The sequence below is a fragment of the Polyodon spathula genome, chromosome 16, assembly GCF_017654505.1.
Source record: "Polyodon spathula isolate WHYD16114869_AA chromosome 16, ASM1765450v1, whole genome shotgun sequence".
Lineage (NCBI taxonomy): Eukaryota > Metazoa > Chordata > Actinopteri > Acipenseriformes > Polyodontidae > Polyodon > Polyodon spathula.
The window spans coordinates 13587201-13607292 of NC_054549.1; the positions used below are offsets into that span (position 1 = coordinate 13587201).

General features: G+C 40.4%; 2 protein-coding genes across 4 annotated transcripts; one reads left to right on the forward strand and one right to left on the reverse strand.

Annotated features, from left to right (window-relative positions):
* Nucleotides 1-2292: 2292 nt before the first annotated feature.
* Nucleotides 2293-9833, forward strand: LOC121329200 (solute carrier family 2, facilitated glucose transporter member 5-like). Its single transcript, XM_041274670.1, has 11 exons — nt 2293-3062; nt 3701-3861; nt 4049-4173; nt 5414-5566; nt 5668-5793; nt 6074-6261; nt 6801-6911; nt 7102-7203; nt 8713-8788; nt 9023-9150; nt 9482-9833. The coding sequence occupies exons 2-11, from the start codon at nt 3704-3706 to the stop codon at nt 9710-9712; spliced, it is 1398 nt and encodes a 465-aa protein (XP_041130604.1). The 5' UTR covers nt 2293-3062; nt 3701-3703; the 3' UTR covers nt 9713-9833.
* Nucleotides 9834-9917: 84 nt separating this feature from the next.
* On the reverse strand, nt 9918-17815 carry ca6 (carbonic anhydrase VI). 3 transcript variants are annotated; one of them, XM_041274669.1, is made up of 11 exons: nt 17537-17815; nt 16605-16834; nt 15803-16012; nt 14918-15066; nt 13819-13914; nt 12565-12631; nt 12241-12398; nt 11988-12108; nt 11436-11519; nt 11153-11188; nt 9918-10803 (listed from the first exon to the last, which is right to left on the reverse strand). In XM_041274669.1, exons 2-11 carry the CDS (start codon nt 16693-16695, stop codon nt 10187-10189), a joined length of 1629 nt encoding a protein of 542 aa, XP_041130603.1. In that variant the 5' UTR covers nt 16696-16834; nt 17537-17815; the 3' UTR covers nt 9918-10186. The 3 variants fall into 3 exon arrangements, with proteins under 3 accessions (XP_041130603.1, XP_041130602.1, XP_041130601.1); XM_041274668.1 differs by lacking the exon at nt 17537-17815 and having other exon boundaries at nt 15803-15985; nt 16605-17212; XM_041274667.1 differs by lacking the exon at nt 17537-17815 and having other exon boundaries at nt 16605-17060.
* Nucleotides 17816-20092: the final 2277 nt, after the last annotated feature.

A 20092-nucleotide genomic window follows, 5' to 3' on the forward strand; every position in this document is an offset into this window, starting at 1 on the left:
TTTTCCCCAGCAGAGCAAAAGGCCATGTGATAATTATCTGGTCAAGCCAGCTGTGCTTCAGAAAACTGATGTCATCATTCCCACAGCTGGGCAAATGCGAGTGATTCCCTTTTAAAGAATGCTTTCTTTCTATGACCCCACTCTGTTCGCACAGGAGGGCTTTGCAGCCGGTCCAGGCAACTTGTTTTGTTACGTTGCAATAAAGACAAGGTTCGTTTCTAAAGACTCTGGTACCACCACAAAAGCAGTTTTACGTCTAAGTCTGCTGAATTTTTCTACCTTGTTTTTGTTATGGTTCTTCTTTATTGTGCAAAGATTTACAGTTTTTTGTTGTTTTTTTTTTCCCCTGTAATTCAGGGTTTGCAGATATTTTAAATACAACACTATTGAAAAAGTACTGCATCCTGGCACACGTTTTATTTAACCACAACACATGAAGTCTTTAGCAACTAGGAAGCAGCAGAACATTTGTATTGTCTGCAGTATCTCCATATTCCGATATGCAAAGCACATATTGTCATGTTACATATAATGTAATGATGTGTTTATCTGTGATTGGCAGGTGAAGACCCAGCAGAAACCTGATTGAACCATATAGATGATGTGCTTCTTGCACTCTGCATCAGTTTATAGTGAAGAGCAGCGATCAAAATGGAAATACTGAACACCATTCTTGGTCTAGCCATAGATTTCAACCATTAAAGGAAAAAAAAAAAACTCTTTAACAGCTTGAAGTATAATTGCTTATTACATTGTTGCACTTGTGTCAACAATGCCATCAGATATTGTGAGGTCCTGATAAAAACATGCCAGCCTTTATGATGTTTCTGTAGATTTCCACTGAGAGAGAGAAATTGGAAGTGACAGTAACGATGCTGATTTGAATTTGACGCAGCATCGCTCGCACAGCAAGGGGGAATTCAGCAGGCTCAGTAGAAATGTCTGTTTTAATTGTGAGTTTAGCGCTAGCTGTGGAAGAGGAGGGACAGTGGTTTTGCTTCCAGTCTGGCACAGTGCCTACAGGCAGGGTGGCTTGACATACTTTATCCTTTAAATCACTAAGTGGGACACTGCTTTGCATTTTCTGCTTGCAGACAGTAATGCACTTCAGAGAATCGCAATAAAATAGGATGTTGTCATTGGCGCTGTTGAGATCAGACGTTCTTTAGATCAGTCGACTTGCTCAATTGAGTGGGGTGTATCAAACCCATATAAGCAGTAATGATATACTTCTGATTATTTGGATATGCTTTGTGTGATGCTGTGGTTTAATGGATTTCTCTGTAGACCCTCAATGTGACCCTTGCTGTACACACACGTCAGGATCCTCTTGCAGCATTCAGCCCAACAAAACATTGAATTGGTTGCTGTTGAAGTCAGTTTCACAGCACCATGCAGTCACACGGCTGTATGATACATCCAGCACTGGCTATGCTGGTGCTGAGAGACACGTACAGTGTATTAACATATTCATCTCATTCCAGGAGAGCCCAGAAAATAAAATGGAAACCGTGCTGTTTACATTTTCTGGAGAGAAAAAAAAGTGATGTTATTTGGCATTGGTAGAGTCCTCGGCTCAATAGACCACCTATTTGAATGGCACACCAGCCAGAGCATCGCACATTTCTCAAAAAGAATATGTTTTAATAATAAGTAACAGATTCATTAAGTAGATATTGATTGCAGTTTTCACCTCCAGTGAGCAACAGTGGCATTAAACATCACTGCCCAGTCTGTCCCTCTTCCAGCCCTCAGGGCTACAGATTTCCACTGTAAGCCTCAACTCCAGTCAATATTTGTATAATAACACCTGCAGTGCTGGTATGATGAACATTGCATGAAACCTAATAATAATTATGACACCAGGGAGACAAGAGCTCTAATAATTGCATTGTGTGCTCTCTCTTTAGAGATCAATGCAGAATGGTGTTACTAATGGGTAATTCAATGTGCAAATTACCAAGCCAATATATTATTACCAAACGCCTATGTCCAGAATTTAATATAACTCAATTAGCAGGACTGCTGTATGAAATAACATATAGGATAGGAGCCCTGGTTCAAATCCCAGCTCAGCCACTGACTCGCTGTGTGACCCTGAGCAAGTCACTTAACCTCCTTGTGCTCCGTCTTTTGGGTGAGACGTTGTAAGTGACTCTGCAGCTTATATTTTGTAAAGTGCTTTTTGATGGTGGTCCACTATGAAAGGTGTTATATAAAGATATATATATATATATATATATATATATATATATATATATATATATATATATATATATATATATATATATATTTCAAGGCTGATGGCCTTGTGATGCTGCAATTTTATTTTATTGCCATGAGTAAGCATAGCAGGTTTATACTGTAGTAGAAAATAACTAAAAAGAGGGGTTATATCACACAATTCTTCAAAGCATTATTGAACCTAATAAAGAAAACAAGGTTTGATAAATATTAAATCTTTCTCAAGGGTTTGTAATTTTGATAAATATTAAATCTTTCTCAAGGATTTGGTTACACTTGTGTAAAACCTATTTATCTAGTAAATAATTATTTAAGTTATCATTGATGTCGTTCGTGAACAACAGACAAAGAAGCATTCAATATTCAATGCTGATTAAGTGTTCAAAGTGCGCAAGGTAAGCCTTTGACTTTATTGACTACCGATGTAGAGACCAAGGAGATTTCATAGTACAGACATCTAACATGGAAGCAATAGACGTCTCGGACAAAGCTAGCGAAAGGAAAGGGGTGAGTCAACTTCTTATATATATATATTAGATTACATAATGAACCCTATTTTATAGATTGGTTTCTAGCTGTTATTCAAGGTGTATTTCTGAAGTTTGATTGTATTTATTGCACTAAGCAGGAGACTTGTTGCTGTATCACTGGTAATATTGCATTGAATACAGACCCCTTTTTGACTGCTTGTTTGCACATCATGTGTGTCCTTTCTGTAGAAGCTGACTCTTGTCCTTGCATTGGCCGTTCTGATTTCCACGTTTGGATCTTCCTTCCAGTATGGATACAATGTTGCTGTTGTCAACTCACCAGCTCCGGTAAAATGCAGTTTGCTCAACAAGGTTATTCATGTCAGCAAACCCAATGACCCAAGTTATATGTTTGCAACATAGCTGTGTGGATTGAAAACGCTATTTAAATGCAAATTCCATTCTCTGAACACACCTGCATCAAAGGGCTTGAGATGAAGTACATTTACTATAAATCTAAGAAAATCTATTTGTTCTCTTGATCTTGAAATGCTGTATTGATGTGACACCCACTTTTAACTTAGGTGATAAAATATGGGTAATTATGCACCATTGAAAAAGCTGTTTACACCACCACTGAGCAAATGAAATTCATTTGCAGACTAAAGGTTGTGTAACACTAAATAAGGGTTCGGGTTAGAGTTTCTAGTTTAACGAGGTTAACGCTAGGTTTGGGGCTACAGTTGGTGTACTGCAATTAAAATAAATATTGGGGGGGGGGGGGTGTAAATAGTAAAGGATAATAATACAGTTTTATTTGCTCCATATATTTCTTCACTATTTACACAGCAGTGGTGTGACTAGAGCTGACCTCAGTTATGGAAAAACACTGCTTAATTTACTTCCAAATCCAAGGATTTTGTTCATGGTGCAGAATGGAATAATAATTGAACTTAGTAGTTTTTTTTTTTTCGTATCCTTTGCAGGTGATGCAGGAGTTTTACAACCAGACATACTATGATCGCTATGGAAACCCCATTGAAGACAGCTACCTGACCTTGTTGTGGTCTCTGTCTGTGTCCATGTTTCCATTAGGGGGGTTCTTTGGCTCACTAATGGTAGCTCCGCTGGTCAATAAATTAGGAAGGTAAGACTAGACGGGCCTCTGATTTTACAGCTAGAAAACAAAGGCAGGCTCTTGTGCTCTGTGCTGAAACGCCTGTCAGCCACACCACGTCACATTGATGGAAATAGCCGATTATAACCCTGTGTTGTGCTGGGAAAGCTGTTCCGTAAGCTGAGCGGAAGTGTGCTTTCTTTCTCTTTTTGTGCAGGAGGGGCACCTTGCTGTTTAATAACATCTTTTCAATCGTTCCTGCTGTTCTGATGGGAGCAAGCGAGGCGGCAAAGTCGTACGAAATCATTATTTCCGCGCGCTTTATCGTAGGAATCTGTGCAGGTGAGACAAGGCAGGGATATAAAACTGAGAACTGTAAAAATTCTGCTGCTTGTCATATGCAATTAGAGGCCAGAACTTCACTCTGAGTTTGCGAAAGCAAGAGGCAGGTTTTTATACGCTAGACTGGGATGCAGAATAAAACAATGCAGGGGGCCCTCATTGAGCTTCAGCGATCTGTATTGCATCTGATCAGTACTGCAAGAGAGACAGTGTTTGAAGTAACTTAAAACAAATGATGGTGAGTAAGTAGATTGAAGAAAATGCACAGTCCTTTTCTTCAATCAGTTGCCAGGTTTATTGAAATATGCAGGGAGTCTGGTCCCAGGTACAGGACAAACAGAATACTCATCATTCCAATGTTTGCATGACATTAAATACCCTTCTGTATAGGTGGTCCACCTCCTCTTTCTCTGACACTTAACCAATTGCAAAGGTAATTTAATTTATTGTGTGTGTGTGTGTGTGTGTGTGTCTGTGTGTGTAGGCTAGTGTGACAACCTCTGAACTCAGTGCATTCTTCACACTCCTGGAGATAAAAGGTCCATACATCTGCCTTTTGTTATCTTCTTGCGACCCCCTTTGATCCTAGTGGCATTATCACTTTCGATCTCTCTGAAGTCTTTAGAGCCTGTGCTAATTGTAGTCCACAGCATTGTTATCTCGTTAGCTTGCAGTCAATGTTGGGCAAGAGCTTGTAGACGCAACGTCTCTATCAGTGGTTAGCAGTACATGCAATTTGAACCAAACAGTCTGCTATCTGCAGTATTAGTCTCTTTTCAGAAAAGAACACCAGTATAGCTCTGCCAGTCCACATGCGTAGCAAACTCCTAATCAATTCTCGATCCATGTTTTACAACAGTGTTAGTTAAGTGAAACGAAACTGCTTGCTAGTGAAAGACTAAATCAAAGACATACTGTATATTTGTAGCTTAGATATACTGACAGACTCGGCATTCCGGGTACGATGTGGAAGCGAGTTCCAATGTAAAGGAGCTCAAACACTAAAAGCCCTTGAGCCAGTTCATGGAACTGAGTTCATGGAATTACCAAGAGACCATCGTGTGGCGATCTCAAAGCATGGTCTGATTTCTAGGGGATAAGTTACTGTCATAAACAGGCAGGGCCAGACCCATGAATAGGGAGGAGCAGCAGTGTTTTGAACTCATTGTATTTAACAAGAACGTAGTTTCATACCGATAAGCAAACTGCTCAACCCCCAACATTCCTCCGCATCTTGTAGGCCTGTCCTCCAATGTGGTGCCTATGTATCTGGGTGAGATCTCCCCAAAGAACCTGCGGGGCGCCATCGGCATTGTGCCCCAGCTCTTCATTGCTATCGGCATCCTCGTGGCTCAGATATTTGGTATTAGAAGCTTGCTGGGCAACACCAGAGGTGAGTTGCACATACAGTAACTCACAACCAGGTCTACTGATGACTCGTGATGCTCTCCGCCCTATGCAGTCTGTGTTGATTGCTGTTTGTTTGTCCGACAGGCTGGACTCTAATGCTTGCTCTCACTGGCATTCCTGCGGTTATAGAACTCGTTTTCTTGCCCTTTTTCCCCGAGAGTCCAAGATACATGCTGATCCAGAAAGGCGATGAAGAAAAGGCAAGAAAAGGTAAACCAGTTTTTAAATCCTTCAACTGTTATTTCTACAGGATGAATATAAATGGAGTTTGGCACATTTTATTTGCCTTCAGGTGGTTGAGAGGTATTCATTACCTTCTATGATGTCTAAGATGACTCCTGTGGCCATTAACCAGGTTTCTGATTATAACAAACAACACCTTTCAGACCTCTCCCTGTCTGAAAATCTCCTATATTTGGATCAGCGACCTCAAGTTCAGAACAGAGAGGATACTGTCTAGTAATGGGCATTCCTCTCCATTGCTCTTGAGCCTTACAGAGACTGAGAGGCTGGGAGGACGTGGACAGTGAAATAGAGGAGATGCGTCTGGAGGGGCAGTCGGAGAAGACTGAAGGGCGCCTGTCAGTTCTGAACCTCTGCTCATTCCCGTCCCTGCGCTGGCAGCTCATTTCAATCACTGTGATGAACATGGGACAGCAGCTGTCTGGGGTCAATGCTGTAGGTGGAGAACCATGCCCACTATTTCTCTTACATTTCAATGAACGTCTTTTGTTAAGCCGTGTCTTTTAAGGTTTCCAGATTAAACCACACCCTTCTCCTCTCCATGGAAACTTGCCGTCACTTTGTTGCGACTGCCTGCTTGTTGTGGGCCAATATACTGCGGCATCTACTACCGCTAACTTTTCATTCTGTGCCTGAATCTATGGCAAAAATATAGAGAATATTAGTTAGTATTTACCGTAAACGCTAACAACAGTTTTAACAGAAATCCTCATCCAGGTTTGTTATTTCAGAGTACTTTTGGATGCTGTATAGGGCTCTCCAAGAATGAAACCACATCTCAGAGTCCAGTTGGCCTCTATATTTGAATTACACAACAACGACATCAAGTTTACACGTGGACTGAGAATATGTGGTCCTTTTATTTTTACACAGTTTGTTTAATGAATAACACTAGCCCATCCGTCGTAGAGTAATGCAGATCCTGCTAGTTGAATCATTGGCGATTTCAGCTAACCCAGAGTTTATTTTTTCAGATCTATTACTATGCTGATAGCATTTATGGATCTGCTGGTGTGAAGGAGAGTAATGTCCAATATGTCACCGTGGGAACAGGTTCAGTAAATGTATTCATGACTATAGCAGCTGTAAGTTGTATATTTATTGAATCTCTCTGGCATTGTCACAGCGCTTTGGCACTGTTATAGTAACTAGCAGTAAAACCTAGCATGCTTTGTTCACTCGTTGACATCACATAATGAAGTGCCTGTATGCCAGTCGATAAAGGCAGGGAGAGGGTAGGAGCACTTTCATGAAGCTTGTTTTCTTGTCCCCCAGGTTTTCATTGTGGAAGCTTCAGGAAGGAAGCTCCTCCTCCTGATTGGATTTGGGATTTGTGCCGCTGCCTGTGCGGTCCTGACTATCGCTCTCACGCTCCAGGTGCTGAGAACATTTCTCAGGATGGAATGTTTTTGCAGTGTGTCAAACTTCCAAATCAGAAGCATGAATACAGGGTTTATTAGAAACAATGAAACAGCAATGGATGGGAGTCATTCGAAATGGTCTCTCTGTCATTTTAAAGACATAGAGACTCACCTACACTTGTAGAGTCAAAAGGGCCTTATTTAAGCAACATGCATATATACAGCTATGCAACTTTTGCATCACCTAGAATTTTAGGATTGAGGCTTCATTTCAAAACTATATGAACATAATTTAGATCTTTTATTTAGCATCATGTAATCAAATAAATTGCAAAATTATATTGCAAAAGTCTACAGGAAGCCATAATGGTAGTACAGTATTTCATGTTACATTTTGAAATTTGTCAGTTTTTCGTTAAGTATATGGGAAAACTACAAAGCAGTATGCAATTCAGAATGTTAATGTAACATTGTTCAGCAAGTTTCATTTGACTTTATGAAGCAAAATTAGTTAGTTCTGCAGATAAACTCTGAAAGCATATCTAAGACAATATCTCTACTGGTACCTTCTTCCTTGCAGACCCTAAAAAATACCTGATGTTTTAAAAACCATTTTTATGAGAGCTCCGTACCATTGAGCCAACCTGTGCAAACTTCCACTAATCTTATAAAAGGACAATAAAACTAAAAGCTTTGACTGCAGTGGCTGAATTATTCAGCCCTGTTAAATACTGAAGTATTTAATTCTATACAGCAGATGAAATCTGTACTTCATATCATCAGCCCGCTTAGCGATTGATACGTTTATAAACTGGCACCCTGTCATGAGTGGAGGGTTTTCCATTCTGATTTAAATAACACAAAAAAAAAAATCTGTATTACTGTCTCTTCGCCAAAGGGTATTAAAATCCATATTACAAGCCCTTTGTTAGTATGCATAGCATGCTTCCTCTTCCAGGGAGGCTTCAGAGCAGTATAATAGTTAACAGGTTGCAAAATGCCTGGCTGACAGTTTGCTCCTTGCAGTTTAAAATCACTCTGGGCGTCCAGAACGCTACTCTGCCCGCCAATCCAGGCATGTTAACTGAAGTGGCGTTTACCATGGGTTAGGGAGAGGTTTTCAAGTACATCTGGTTTATTGGAAGCTGGGGGCTAACATCACAGCTTGCTGTACTGGATTACACAGGACATGTTGGGAGTTCTAATATCTGTTCAGGTGTGTTAAATCTGTTTGTTGACCCTCCCTCAGTTATGTACTGTGCCACAAGTAGACATGAAAGCAGATATGCAGTGGTTAAGCAAATTGCCAAAGGGAATATTCTTATAAAGCAGCCCTTTAGATGCAGGTGCGGGTGGTTTGGGTATCTTACAGGATAGCATGTCAAATGGGTATTACCTTTATATGTATAGTCTCCTATTTGTATCCCAGTGCTGTATTTCAAACAATGTGCTGCTTGTGAAATCTCTCTCTCTATCCAGGGTCTGTCTGTGCTGTGTTAAAACGGTTGTACTATTTTATTTACAGGATGATGCTGAGTGGATTCCTTACCTGAGCATTGCTTGTGTAATTGTTTATATTATTGGACATGCAATAGGACCCAGTAAGTAAATATACTGTATCATCTTTTAGGAGAGTGAAGTAAATGGCAATGTGAGTGGGTGCCTGCTTCATTGAACATCGTGTCAGTACTAAGCTTGTAAAGAATATGTCAGTGATTCACGATTGATGTATTTTTGGGTAATCTTATTACGCAAGCGTTCTGGACACTGCACAGTCCCTGTTTCACTGTAAGCACAAAGCTTCCAATAGCTTCATCAGTGTTTCTTTCCATAAGGTCCAATCCCATATGTGGTGACCACTGAGATGTTCCGACAGTCTTCCAGACCAGCTGCTTTCATGGTGGCCGGCTCAGTGCACTGGCTCTCTAACTTCACTGTGGGCCTGGTCTTCCCCTTCATGGAGGTAACTATAATGTCTACTGGAAGTCATGGGCTGCTTTACTTTCTGCAGGAAGGGATGAGTACCACTACAGGTGAATAATGCAATCCAGGGTGATACCCCAGGACTGGAAACGCTGGGGAGAAAAACCCCAGCATGGTCTCATACCAGCTGGGCATAGGTTGATCAGATCTACCCCTAACATTCAGTGCAGAAAAGCTTTTGTGGGCAAATTTAATATCTTTTGTTTCTCAAATGCTGACGTGTTGTTACTACAGATCTTCAATGCATTAAAGCACTTGGCTGTACGAGATTATCCAGCAGATTTACAAGTCGTGCCTTTCTGTCTTTTCAGAAGGGGCTCGGCACCTACAGTTTTATCATATTCGGTGCCATCTGCTTGGCAACGTTGGGCTACATCTTTATCGTTGTTCCGGAAACCAAAAACAAAACCTTCCTGGAAGTCAGCCAGTTGCTTGCCAAGAGGAACAAAACTGAAACTGTTATTGGGTCCCAGAGTCCCACTGTTATTGATCTGAAACCAATGACAGAGGAGGGGGCCTTGGACATAGCCTGTAGACTCTAGAGCGAGGCCAGTGGGTCAGTCTTTCAGGTTCTGAATGATTTCATGGTGGAGTAAGAATGAAAATAAACCAGATACAAGAAGACTGACCTTGTTTGTTTTTCAGTGTGTCTTTGTGTTTCAAGGATAGATTAACGTTTAGAAGACCCAGGGCCAAGACTCCCATGTGCTACTGCCACAAAAAAACACAAAAGATTTGGAGACTAAAAACGACAGACACGGAATCTTTATTGAAATGCTTCATGAAAAGTTTCATTTACATTTTTTGATTTCCAAATACCGAGCGACACAAATCGTTTCTCTACAAGACTTGCCACTGACGATATGCAATTTGGAATTATTTGAAATGTAAAAGTCACTTCAAAATCATAACCGTATTCTTTCATATTGACACAAATATGGATTAGATAAACAAACATTAGGATAAGATTGAAAGTAGAGAAAGTTTGAGCTTCAACTTTAAATGCAAAAATTCTGTTAACCACACCTAGTGTCTCTTTCCAGCCTTACCCCTCCAAAGAGGTCCACTGTGTGAATTCCCCAGCCGACCACATTTCCTTTACTGCGTACATTGCTGCATCTCATGAGCTGTCTGATTTCTGAAGAGCTCAGGATGTAGTCCCAGATATTCACGTCACTCATGTGACCGACGAAAGAATCGGATTCAGAGATCCCCAAAGTCCCGTTCTGGTCTTTACCGAGGATGAAGATCCCCCCAGCCCTAAGGACGTAGCCCCTTCTAACATGCTTCTCCTCTCCCACCACCCCATTGACCCACAGCTTGGCTGCTCCTGAGTGGGAGGACCATGTGATGCAGTAGTGCAGCACTTCCTGAGACCTGTGGTTGAGAGGGAAGTTCACAAAGTGGCCCCCTATCCAGAGCCCCACTTCGGCCCCTGTGCTAATCACCAGCTCGTTGTCGTTCTGGAAGCCGGAGTAGGAGAGGATGGTGTGGACCCCAGTGGTCCCGGTCTTGACGTGCATGCAGGCCGTGAACGAGCGGAGCTCCATGATGTGCGTCAGGTGCACCTGTGCGTAGCTCCTGAAACTCTTCTCTGTGAAATGGAATGCAAGGGGGGCGATGTATGTCTGCCCTGAAGAATAAAATAAAAGAAGAATATTAAAAACAGTGAGTTAATTCCAGGATTGCAGCTTTCAAGTTGGTTGTGCTGTTCCAACCCTAAGAATTCTTGGGATTGCATGTCTTTCATTTAATGACTGATACCCCTGCCCTCCCTCCCAGGGGTTCGGTGCATCCCTAGTAAATAGGAAACTAGATGTTACAAGATAAACACCAGCCTCTCCAGTACTTTAAGGGTTCCTAAATGGACCTTCTGTGGTGTCTGTTACTAGTTTTGCAACACCAGCATTTTTATTTGACTTGAAAATAGAATTTTACTGTAAAGACAAAAGATCAATTGGGTCCATTGTGATGAAAAGCACCTGGTTGATCCTGGAGTCCGCTGTGTCGGAATTTGCCTGCAAGACAGAAAAGAAGACAGGGATGCAGCTCCCAATGTGCAGGACTGTAGCGCACACTCTTTAGATGGCTAAACACAGCACAAGGGCTGAAAAACGAAGCTTGTTTATTGCTGGGGAATCTCCTGCTTTGTGATTTAACATAAACCTATTATATACAGGTTTGACAGCATTACAGAAACATACAACTACTCCATAAGAAATGTATGCTTAAGTGGAGATGAAGGAGTCGTAGTTAAAGTAATACCTCTCCGTATCTGCTTCCCGAGGTCCTGTATCATTTGCTCTATCTTTTCTAGTTTGGCTTCAATGTCTTCATGGCGGCAGAATGCTAAAGAAAACAAAATTAGGGCTTCTGTTTTCATATGTTCAGCTTTTAGTGCTTAAAAAAATTGTGCAGCTTAACTTAAATCACTATGAATACACAATGTTGATAATGGCAGTAGTATACATCTTAATTATTATAATATCTTGAGAAAGCTTGCAATACAATAAAACACCACTAGAGTGCAGCAGAAGGCGACTCGTTTTAGAACTGACAACTGGAATGACAAGCTTTGTCTTTTAAGATAGGTTTCTAAGAATATTCACATTTTTCTCCAGAAAATAATGTAATTTTTGATTCCCTCTTAAAAGGAACTAAAACATGCAGTCACTAAAAAACAAGATTCACCCTGAATTTGTAGGTGCTTAATCTTGCTTTAAGAAATGTGTCCAAAGTGTTTTGGGTTATACGCTGTTATATTGCTGTAAGGCCTTTGTCTTTTCAGACAAACGTGACTTTGCTTGTTGTTCTTACCTCCGAGCCTGGGCAGAAAAGAGGCTTCAATCACTCTGTCGTTGAGAGGCTGGACATGCCTGTAATCATTCCGCAAGGTTTTGTTCCTGTGGTCCATTAAGGTGTTTTCCATTATTCTAATCTTTTAAACAGAAGTTTGAGATGGCACATCATTAATTAATAGAGCTCTCAGAATCGTGTCTAACCTCCAAGTACACTCTGATGTACCAGCTGTAGCGAGAGGTTAAACGTGATCCTGAGAGGTGAAGCATACCTGATTGAGGGACAGTGTTATCGGGGCATCATAGACTGTCCAGATGATGCTCTCAAAGCACGGCGGTGTGGTCAGAGATCCCTGATATCTGAAGAAATTGGACAGATTCTCAGGAAGCATGGCACGCACATTTAGTGATGAGATGTAAGTTGACTGATCTGTCAAGACAAATAACCAATACATTGAAACAGGCATGACATTATATATATATATATATATATATATATATATATATATATATATATATATATATATATATATATATATATATATTATATATATATATATATATAGGTATTGTTATTATTCTGTATTATATGTTACCTGTATATTTAATTTTTTCTAGATTTGCTATAAAATCACTGTAGTACGTGTTCTCAAGGTGGCCGTCCTATAAAATGGGGCACAGAAAAAGCAGATATTCAGAGTGGTTAGCATTGAAGACGCTGTGTTGCTGGTGGCAGCTTGAGGCGCCAAACCATGGGTCACTATATATGTGCAGGAGCCACAGAGGGCGGCTGCTTATTAATACCAGGCAGATGCAGCTTGGCTATATTCCAGATGTCATGTATGTCATGTATATCAGTCACATAAAAGAAGCCCATTCACCACATACAGCAGCTCGTGTGCAAGACACCTTCACAGACATGTCAAGAAAGCCTCATTCTTATTCACTGCAGAATTGAAATGAGAAGATCTGCTGCTGGAACACAGGCTTATTGATCCAGCTTCTGAATACAGCTGTCGGTGCCAGAGCAGTGCTTATCTCACCGAGACCTTGTCGCAGTTATACATCATGCAGCAGCAGGGACAGGATCTCCTGAAAAGAATCCTCACGGAACGACAAAATAATCATCAACAGAAAAGAAGCAAAAGCTTTCTTAAAGGAGTGCTGAGCAAGGCTTTATAATGGGGATTCTTAGCACCAGAAACCTCATCACTGACACCACCTTTCTTCTCTTGCTTGTATTTTATGCTTCAGCTTGGAATATGTAGATAAAGCAAACTCAACACTATAGATGAAACAGTGCTCCTGCTTCCTGGTATAAATCACTTCATCAAGTGTCGTCTAATAGTCTGGCTGCAATCAGACCATGTGACATACAGCATACCCTAAACTAACGTATCATTAAACAGCGATCATTTTAACAAAGCTGCCAAGAGGAAAGAAATTGATGCCTTGGTTAGCACTCCTTTAAATCCATCAAAGGAAGCTTTCCATCGCTGAGTCCACTAGAGGGAGCCACGATTCTTGATAACTGTGGCTTTTTTTTTTATGGTAGTAAATAGACAAAATCATCTCTTTGCCCTCAACTAAACAAAGCTGTGGAATGGTCCGTGCACTCGGAATCTAGCCAAGACGACCTCCTCCTGACCTCAAACCTGAGCTGCAGTATCGCATAACAGTGGCCTTTGCACTTAACCTATTTTACTGAAGGGACTCAAATACAGAGCTAGTCTAAAGTAGAGGTGGAAGCAGGTTGAGCTATCTGCTGAGAATCTTCAGATCCTCCAAGACAAGGCAGTGGTTCTGGGCTAAATGGATTCTTTATGGATGAGAGAAATGTTGAGTTTTACCTCATAGATAAATGCAAGTACTGCCAACCCATCCGGTTTGTCTTTGGCTTCAGCAAAACTGGCATATCTGTCGGAGTTGTAATGAACGATATGCAGCTGTAACGACAAGTAGAAGAAGTAGTTCCATGTTAGCAACATCAGTGGTGTCTGGAGAGGGTTGAACAATGGATTGACACGGGCCTCTGCTCTGCTGGGAAAACGAGGGCCATTCTAAACGCACAGCATTCCAACACGATTCCTCGTCAGCAGACACTGGGTGCTGCGGATCAGATGGGGTAATTGCTGTTGCCAAACCAAGACAATGCCAAGCAATTGCAGAAAGGCAGGTCACAAAGCAAAGGCAGTTACAATAACAGGCCATTCGCATTCATTTACGTGGAGGTTTCAGCTGACCCTCTCCACTGTAAATGAAGGAGCCCAGCTCCAGCCCAGAGGCTCCACTTTTGTCAAACTATTTATTCCCATTGACCGTGCTGTGCACTTCATTGAATAAGTGTGGTTGAAAGAGAAGACATTGCTGGTTAGTTAGTAAAACATACCAAGAAAAATAGAATCCAGTGAAGTGAAAGCAACAGCATATCTCCATCCTTCTGTTAATAGGATTTACTTTGCTGTCTTTCTAAGAAACAATGACTCGACTGAGCTATAACTGTCTCTCTGACAAGGTAATATTGCAACTGTGCAGGAGATCTGGGAAGCCCTGATTGAAGCTGAAGCACAGCAAGGTAACCAAGTGTCGCATGGTAGGGCTCCAGTGGAAGAACAAGCAAGAAAAGTGGCAAACTGGATTGTGTTGCCCCTCTCTAGCAGTCAATTCAGACAATCCATGCTAAGATAACCTGGAGATTGATGGGTCAGGTTTAGTGTTACTGAAAAAATGTAAATGATTTATTAAACTTTTACTATTGGAAGCGGTAACATCACGTATTCAGATAGTTTGTATTTAAGTCAACACCCATGATTCTGTTGTATTAGGGTTACCATGTGACTCCATGTACTCTAGGACAGTTCAGGCTTTTCAGCTCACCCCCCAGTGCATTCTGGTAAGTGTAGTCCTGCTGTGAAATGTCATATGCAAACATGCATGGTGCTGCTTTACCTCAGCCATGTAGCGCATCCCATCAATGGTGTGCTCTGACCCGCTGGCCTCTTGGTTCATCCCACCCCAGTGCAGGTGCATCTGAGTGGCAGTGTATCTGCTGGGCAGCCCTTTGGTAATAGCCATGGTGGGAGGCAAGTCTATCTGAACTGTCAAATTGAGAGGTCATTGAAAGAGAGGGGAAAGCTTACTGGATTGAAAGAGCAGCTCAACATCACACTACTCTCCACTGATGTATTCTTCTTGCTAATTGCAATCTCTTTCTCTATCCTTTTTTTTGTTTCAGGCATTGCATCCAAAAGTTTAAAGCACCCCTAATGGGCTTACAATGGTTCTCAAACATGTTTTCTCTCTAAGTACAGCTGGTGCGCCAGAGTATTAACCTGTCCCCCTGCAACACTGCCCCTAGTGGATATAGAAATAGCACATTAGTTCTGTGTGGTATTTCTTACTTGCAAATTTCATCCAGCCACTAGGGGGAGTTTGACTAATAGATGCACTATTACAGGCACTACTGTACATTAACTACTCTGCAGCTACACTGTACTTAGTGTTAAGTTGTTTAATACACACATAAAATGATACTATCAGGAAAATAATTTAGTTAAATGTGCATTGTTACCATGTACCATTTACCTCTGCCTCATCACAATCACTAAGTTGTGTTAAGAAATAGTCTCTATTAATGAAATGTTGAGTACAATTTTAACAACATACAAAGGTAACATGTAGTTAATTTTAATATAACGTTAATGGACCGCTATTTGAATTGTGTCTCTAGATTTGATTACTAGTACAGACTCTGGAGTTAAGTCCCTTTGGATGAGTCCAGTGTATTCGAGTGATCTGACCTAGTTGCAAAGTGATTCGAGAGTACCGCCTCACCGGAATGGCCCGTGTTTTTCATGAGGAACTTGGTGTCTTGCTGCCCTTCAAATCCACTCAGCTCCAAAGGCTGCAAGGTGATGTTGTGTCTCACTTTTTTTCTCTCGATGTTGACGGGCGATTGGTGGTTTTTGGCACAGTCTGGAAACTTCTCACCCCAGTGGGCTTCGTCCAAGCCCCCCTCTTTCGATCCATGATAGGAAGAAGATACTACAAACAGTAACTAGTTTTTATTTTGATGCTTTGTTTCAGGGAAAAGTTGACTACAATTACATTTGTCACAACCTTCACATAGACAGTCGCATGTAAAACAGGCTGGAGACATAAACAAACAGCACACACTTTTCACTGCATACATGGGCAATGGAAAAGGGTCAAATGACCATTATAGGGAGGCCATGTTACTTAAAAGTTGCACTGTTGCAAAAGATGAGAACATTTGTCATTATTTAAAATGTTTAGTATTAACTTTGTTTTAAATCACAAGCATGTATGTAGGGTCAATAAAAAAGTAAATTGCATGCAGTAAATTCTACAAGAAAGTGTGTTCACCTGTCAATAGAGTCCTGAATATAGTAGTGTAACACATGCAGTGAGTGCTGCATTCGAACAAAAGGACCTTAGAGTTATTATTTCACATCAAATGAACAAATAATTATTATTCTTTTTAAAACAAATGAAAGCAGTAGACTATTTGTTACCTATGCAAGCTATTCATTTGAAGATTGATAATTGTAATTTGCAAAACTTTTAGTATTTTGGGGCTTTTTATTACAAAAAAAAAGAAAGAAAGGAATTTTACCTTTATAGGTCCAGTGTATATCGTCAGAGGTACATGTGTGCAAGTTTAGGACCGCCAGTAGAAAATATACAAAATGAACAAAATCTCCCATAATGTAGTGGCTGTAGCAGAAGAGCTTGTATGAAGTTAACTTGTTCAGGCTGTGAGACAGTATTGAAAAAGTGCTCCGGCAATCCAGATCACACACATGCCCTTGTGTTGCAGAATCTGTTGCTTCAATATCGATCTTTCTGGTGAACAAATGGATTTTACACATGAAACACTGACAGCTGTTTGAGTTTACTTTCATTATCAGTGCTGTTAACCTTTATGGAAGAGAAATACATTTACTTCTTGGCATGCCAGCCTCTCTGCAAGGCCACAGGCCTCTTTAACTTTGAGCTAAAAACAAACAAAATTGAAGACACTTAACAACTGAATCAGAGCAGCCAACAAAAAGACAATTATCTACGGCACCACAGAGAATACTGCATGAATGCTTAGAGAGCTGCAGTTATATACAGCACCACAGAGAATACTGCATGAACGCTGAGAGAGCTGCAGTTATATACAGCACCACAGAGAACACTGCATGAACGCTGAGAGCTGCAGTTATTCCACAAAGCAGGACAGCCCAATGCCCAGCCTAAGACGTTTCTGCAACCCTTTCAAATATGAGGTCTGCATCTTAAATGGTTTCTTAGGCACAAAAAGGCAGCAGAAAGTGACTTTCCTTTAAAGAATCAGGATCTTAACAAAAAGCTTTCATATAAAGTCATTTTGTTTCAGACAGCTTCAATACACCGATGTTCAGTTCAGCAGTGTGGAGAAGAAATACCACAATGGCCTACATTTTAACGACAGAACTTGCCAAAGATAACCACTTCTGCTACAGTGTTATTAAACAGTATTTTTTACTGTTAGTATTTCTTATTTCTGTAGAGGCTCCTTACCTAATGACAGGTTATTGCATATTTCAGTTCACAGCCCCAGCATGTCCATGAAGCCTGGTTTATAATTTATTAGATGTATATTGCATAGCTGTCTTTTATTTTGGCAGTTGCATGCACTCAACTGTGTCGCAAGAGAGCAAATCAATTCAGTTGGAATGCATTTCACAACCTTTGTATCTCTCATTGGGAAACAGACCTTGAAATTAGCACCGGAGGAAAATGTAAGGTTATTGCTCTACCTTAAACATACACAATATAAACCCCCCATCTTTTACATGTTATTCTCAAAAGTGTATTTAATGGATTCCTTCTCATTACTGAAATCTTGGTTTGCCTCTCGTTGTGCATGATCTCCTTCCTCGTTGTTTATAAATGAAAATTGATTTTTAGGAGGGTTGTGATTTATTGATCATGTACGTTAATGTGCAGCTAAAATGAAGGTCTGAAATCACAGAAGAGCATCAGGCAACTAGCACTTTAAATTAGAAGCTGAATTCTGCTAATATTGTTAGTTTTCTAAATTCTGCATGTGCTTCCATTACAGAAGTCATCGTAACCCCTCTATAATATTCTACATTCTAAACGTTGTCTTGGATTCCTTCTTGTCACAGTATACTGTAGGTTGACGTTCCAGGGTGGCTGGGAGCAGACACTGTATGTGCTTGAGTCCTCTGTGATTGGTCCCCTCGAACTAACAGAGGGACATTGGTGGAATGAAAAAGATTATAAAGTTTTTTTCCCCTCTACTCCCCATTCCCTTTTACTGTCAGTATATACTGTAAAAAAAAAGTACAGTCCGTACATTTGCAACTCCCTCAGAAGTTTGTATCAAGCTTGATTGTATTTGAAGTGCTTCTGTTGAACTGGATGGGAATCTTGTTAAAACTGACATTCATTTGGACTTATACATTCAAAAGTTATAGCCATATTTATATTACTGTAATCATTTTAAATAAGGATTTTTTTTCCAACGGTTTCATTGAATGCTGTTATGTGGTTCTGTATTTTATACTTATTAAAGGTGTATTGAACAAATGGCTGTGAGTTGTCATTCCCTGATAACGGTTAAGTCACTCCAGTAAATTAGTTATCGCTGCTCTGTGTGGTTTTACAATGCTAAACACATTTAAGCCGTCTCTCTGTACAGTTCACCTCACTTTATTTTATTTTTCTAACAAGACATGCCGGGGTCTTTTGAATTGATCTCAAAAGTGACACAACACTACTATGACCAAACATGTCATTTTATTTACTTTTAAATAAAAGTATGTATTCCTAGGATCTGTGAATTTAAATGTGGGGAATGACAAAGCATTTTTAACATTGTATTTGGTAATGTTTCAATTAGTTTCTGTTCCAATTGACTCACGGGTGGTTGGCCAACTGGTTATAGATACAAATGTACACTTGAGAGACTCGCTCACACCATTAGATATAAAAAGTCCTGTTGTTTTGGATCAGTTGAATACACTCCACTGATGTGATTGTGATTAGCTTATAAGATGCAGGGAACAGCTGTGTTTCAAGGTGTTTCTTTTGGAATCCAGATGTTTTTTAATGAGGTCTCACTGTCAGGTATGCAAAGCATAAGCTGAAGTAACGGGGTTAACACAATCTTGTTACTTCTCACTACTTCTTTCTATTAGCAGCACCCAGCCTGCCAAGCGGGCTCTCAGATTCACTGCTGTGGGGAGGTCGGCCAGCCATTGCTGATGCTCTGTTCTGCACTGCTCCTGCAGCTGCAAGGATGACTCATCTTTCCTTTGAGCCTGCGTGATCTGAATCAATGAAGAGCTGGTCACCACCTGTGAGTCAAAACTGTACCATCGGGGGAATTGTACCAGTGTGCACATAGGAAACACAATCTCAATTAACCACTGCTGTGCACAGATGGGACAACAGAAAATATTCATTTAGCACTAATCACTCTTTTGGTTAACGAGCCAGAGCTTCATACTATACAAACATATGGGAACAAAATATATTTTCAATATGTTTTTTTTTTTTTTTTAAGGTGTATATGTGTCATTTACTATACACACGGTAAACCTATAAAACACACACAAATATAAATATGATTATTAGCGATTTGTTTTTATTCTGAAACTGTACTGTGTTTCATTCTGTGAAGCTGTTCAAAGTCTCATGCTTATGTTGTTAAAATGTTTACAGTACTTTTAAATTGATTGCGTTTGGAAAACCATATACTGTATATAATTCTGATTTAATCCTAATGTTACAGTTTATACAATTGGAAGAACACAGAAAGCTAAATTTAGCCTTACAGTGTGAGACTCAGAGTCAGGGAATGCTAAAATGGCATGGCTACTATTTAGTTTCCCCTGTATAGCCAGTAGGGGTCCCTAGGAACAGCTCCTCATAAGTGATTATTGCGACACTAACACTGTGAGCCCAATGCATTTTTAAAAATGGTATTTAGATATTTAAGAAGGCTTTGCAAAATATAATCTGCACATGTGTTTAAGTTGATAGAAACTAAGAAAGGAGGAGAGAGGATTTATAACAATACAGCACCCGTGTTGTTTCCCTATTGTT

Bases quoted from the DNA above. Each gene is read 5' to 3' on its own strand.
- LOC121329200 (XM_041274670.1), top strand. From the start codon at position 3,704: ATGCAGGAGTTTTACAACCAGACATACTATGATCGCTATGGAAACCCC. The intron at 5,794-6,073 runs GTAAACCAGTTT...ATTGCTCTTGAG, and splicing joins TGAAGAAAAGGCAAGAAAAG to CCTTACAGAGACTGAGAGGC. The intron at 6,262-6,800 runs GTAGGTGGAGAA...TTATTTTTTCAG, and splicing joins AGCTGTCTGGGGTCAATGCT to ATCTATTACTATGCTGATAG.
- ca6 (XM_041274667.1), bottom strand. From the start codon at position 16,893: ATGAAAGTAAACTCAAACAGCTGTCAGTGTTTCATGTGTAAAATCCAT. The intron at 12,632-13,818 runs GTAAAACTCAAC...CCCATTTTATAG, and splicing joins TACTTGCATTTATCTATGAG to GACGGCCACCTTGAGAACAC. The intron at 11,520-11,987 runs GTAAGAACAACA...TGTTTTCTTTAG, and splicing joins TTTTCTGCCCAGGCTCGGAG to CATTCTGCCGCCATGAAGAC.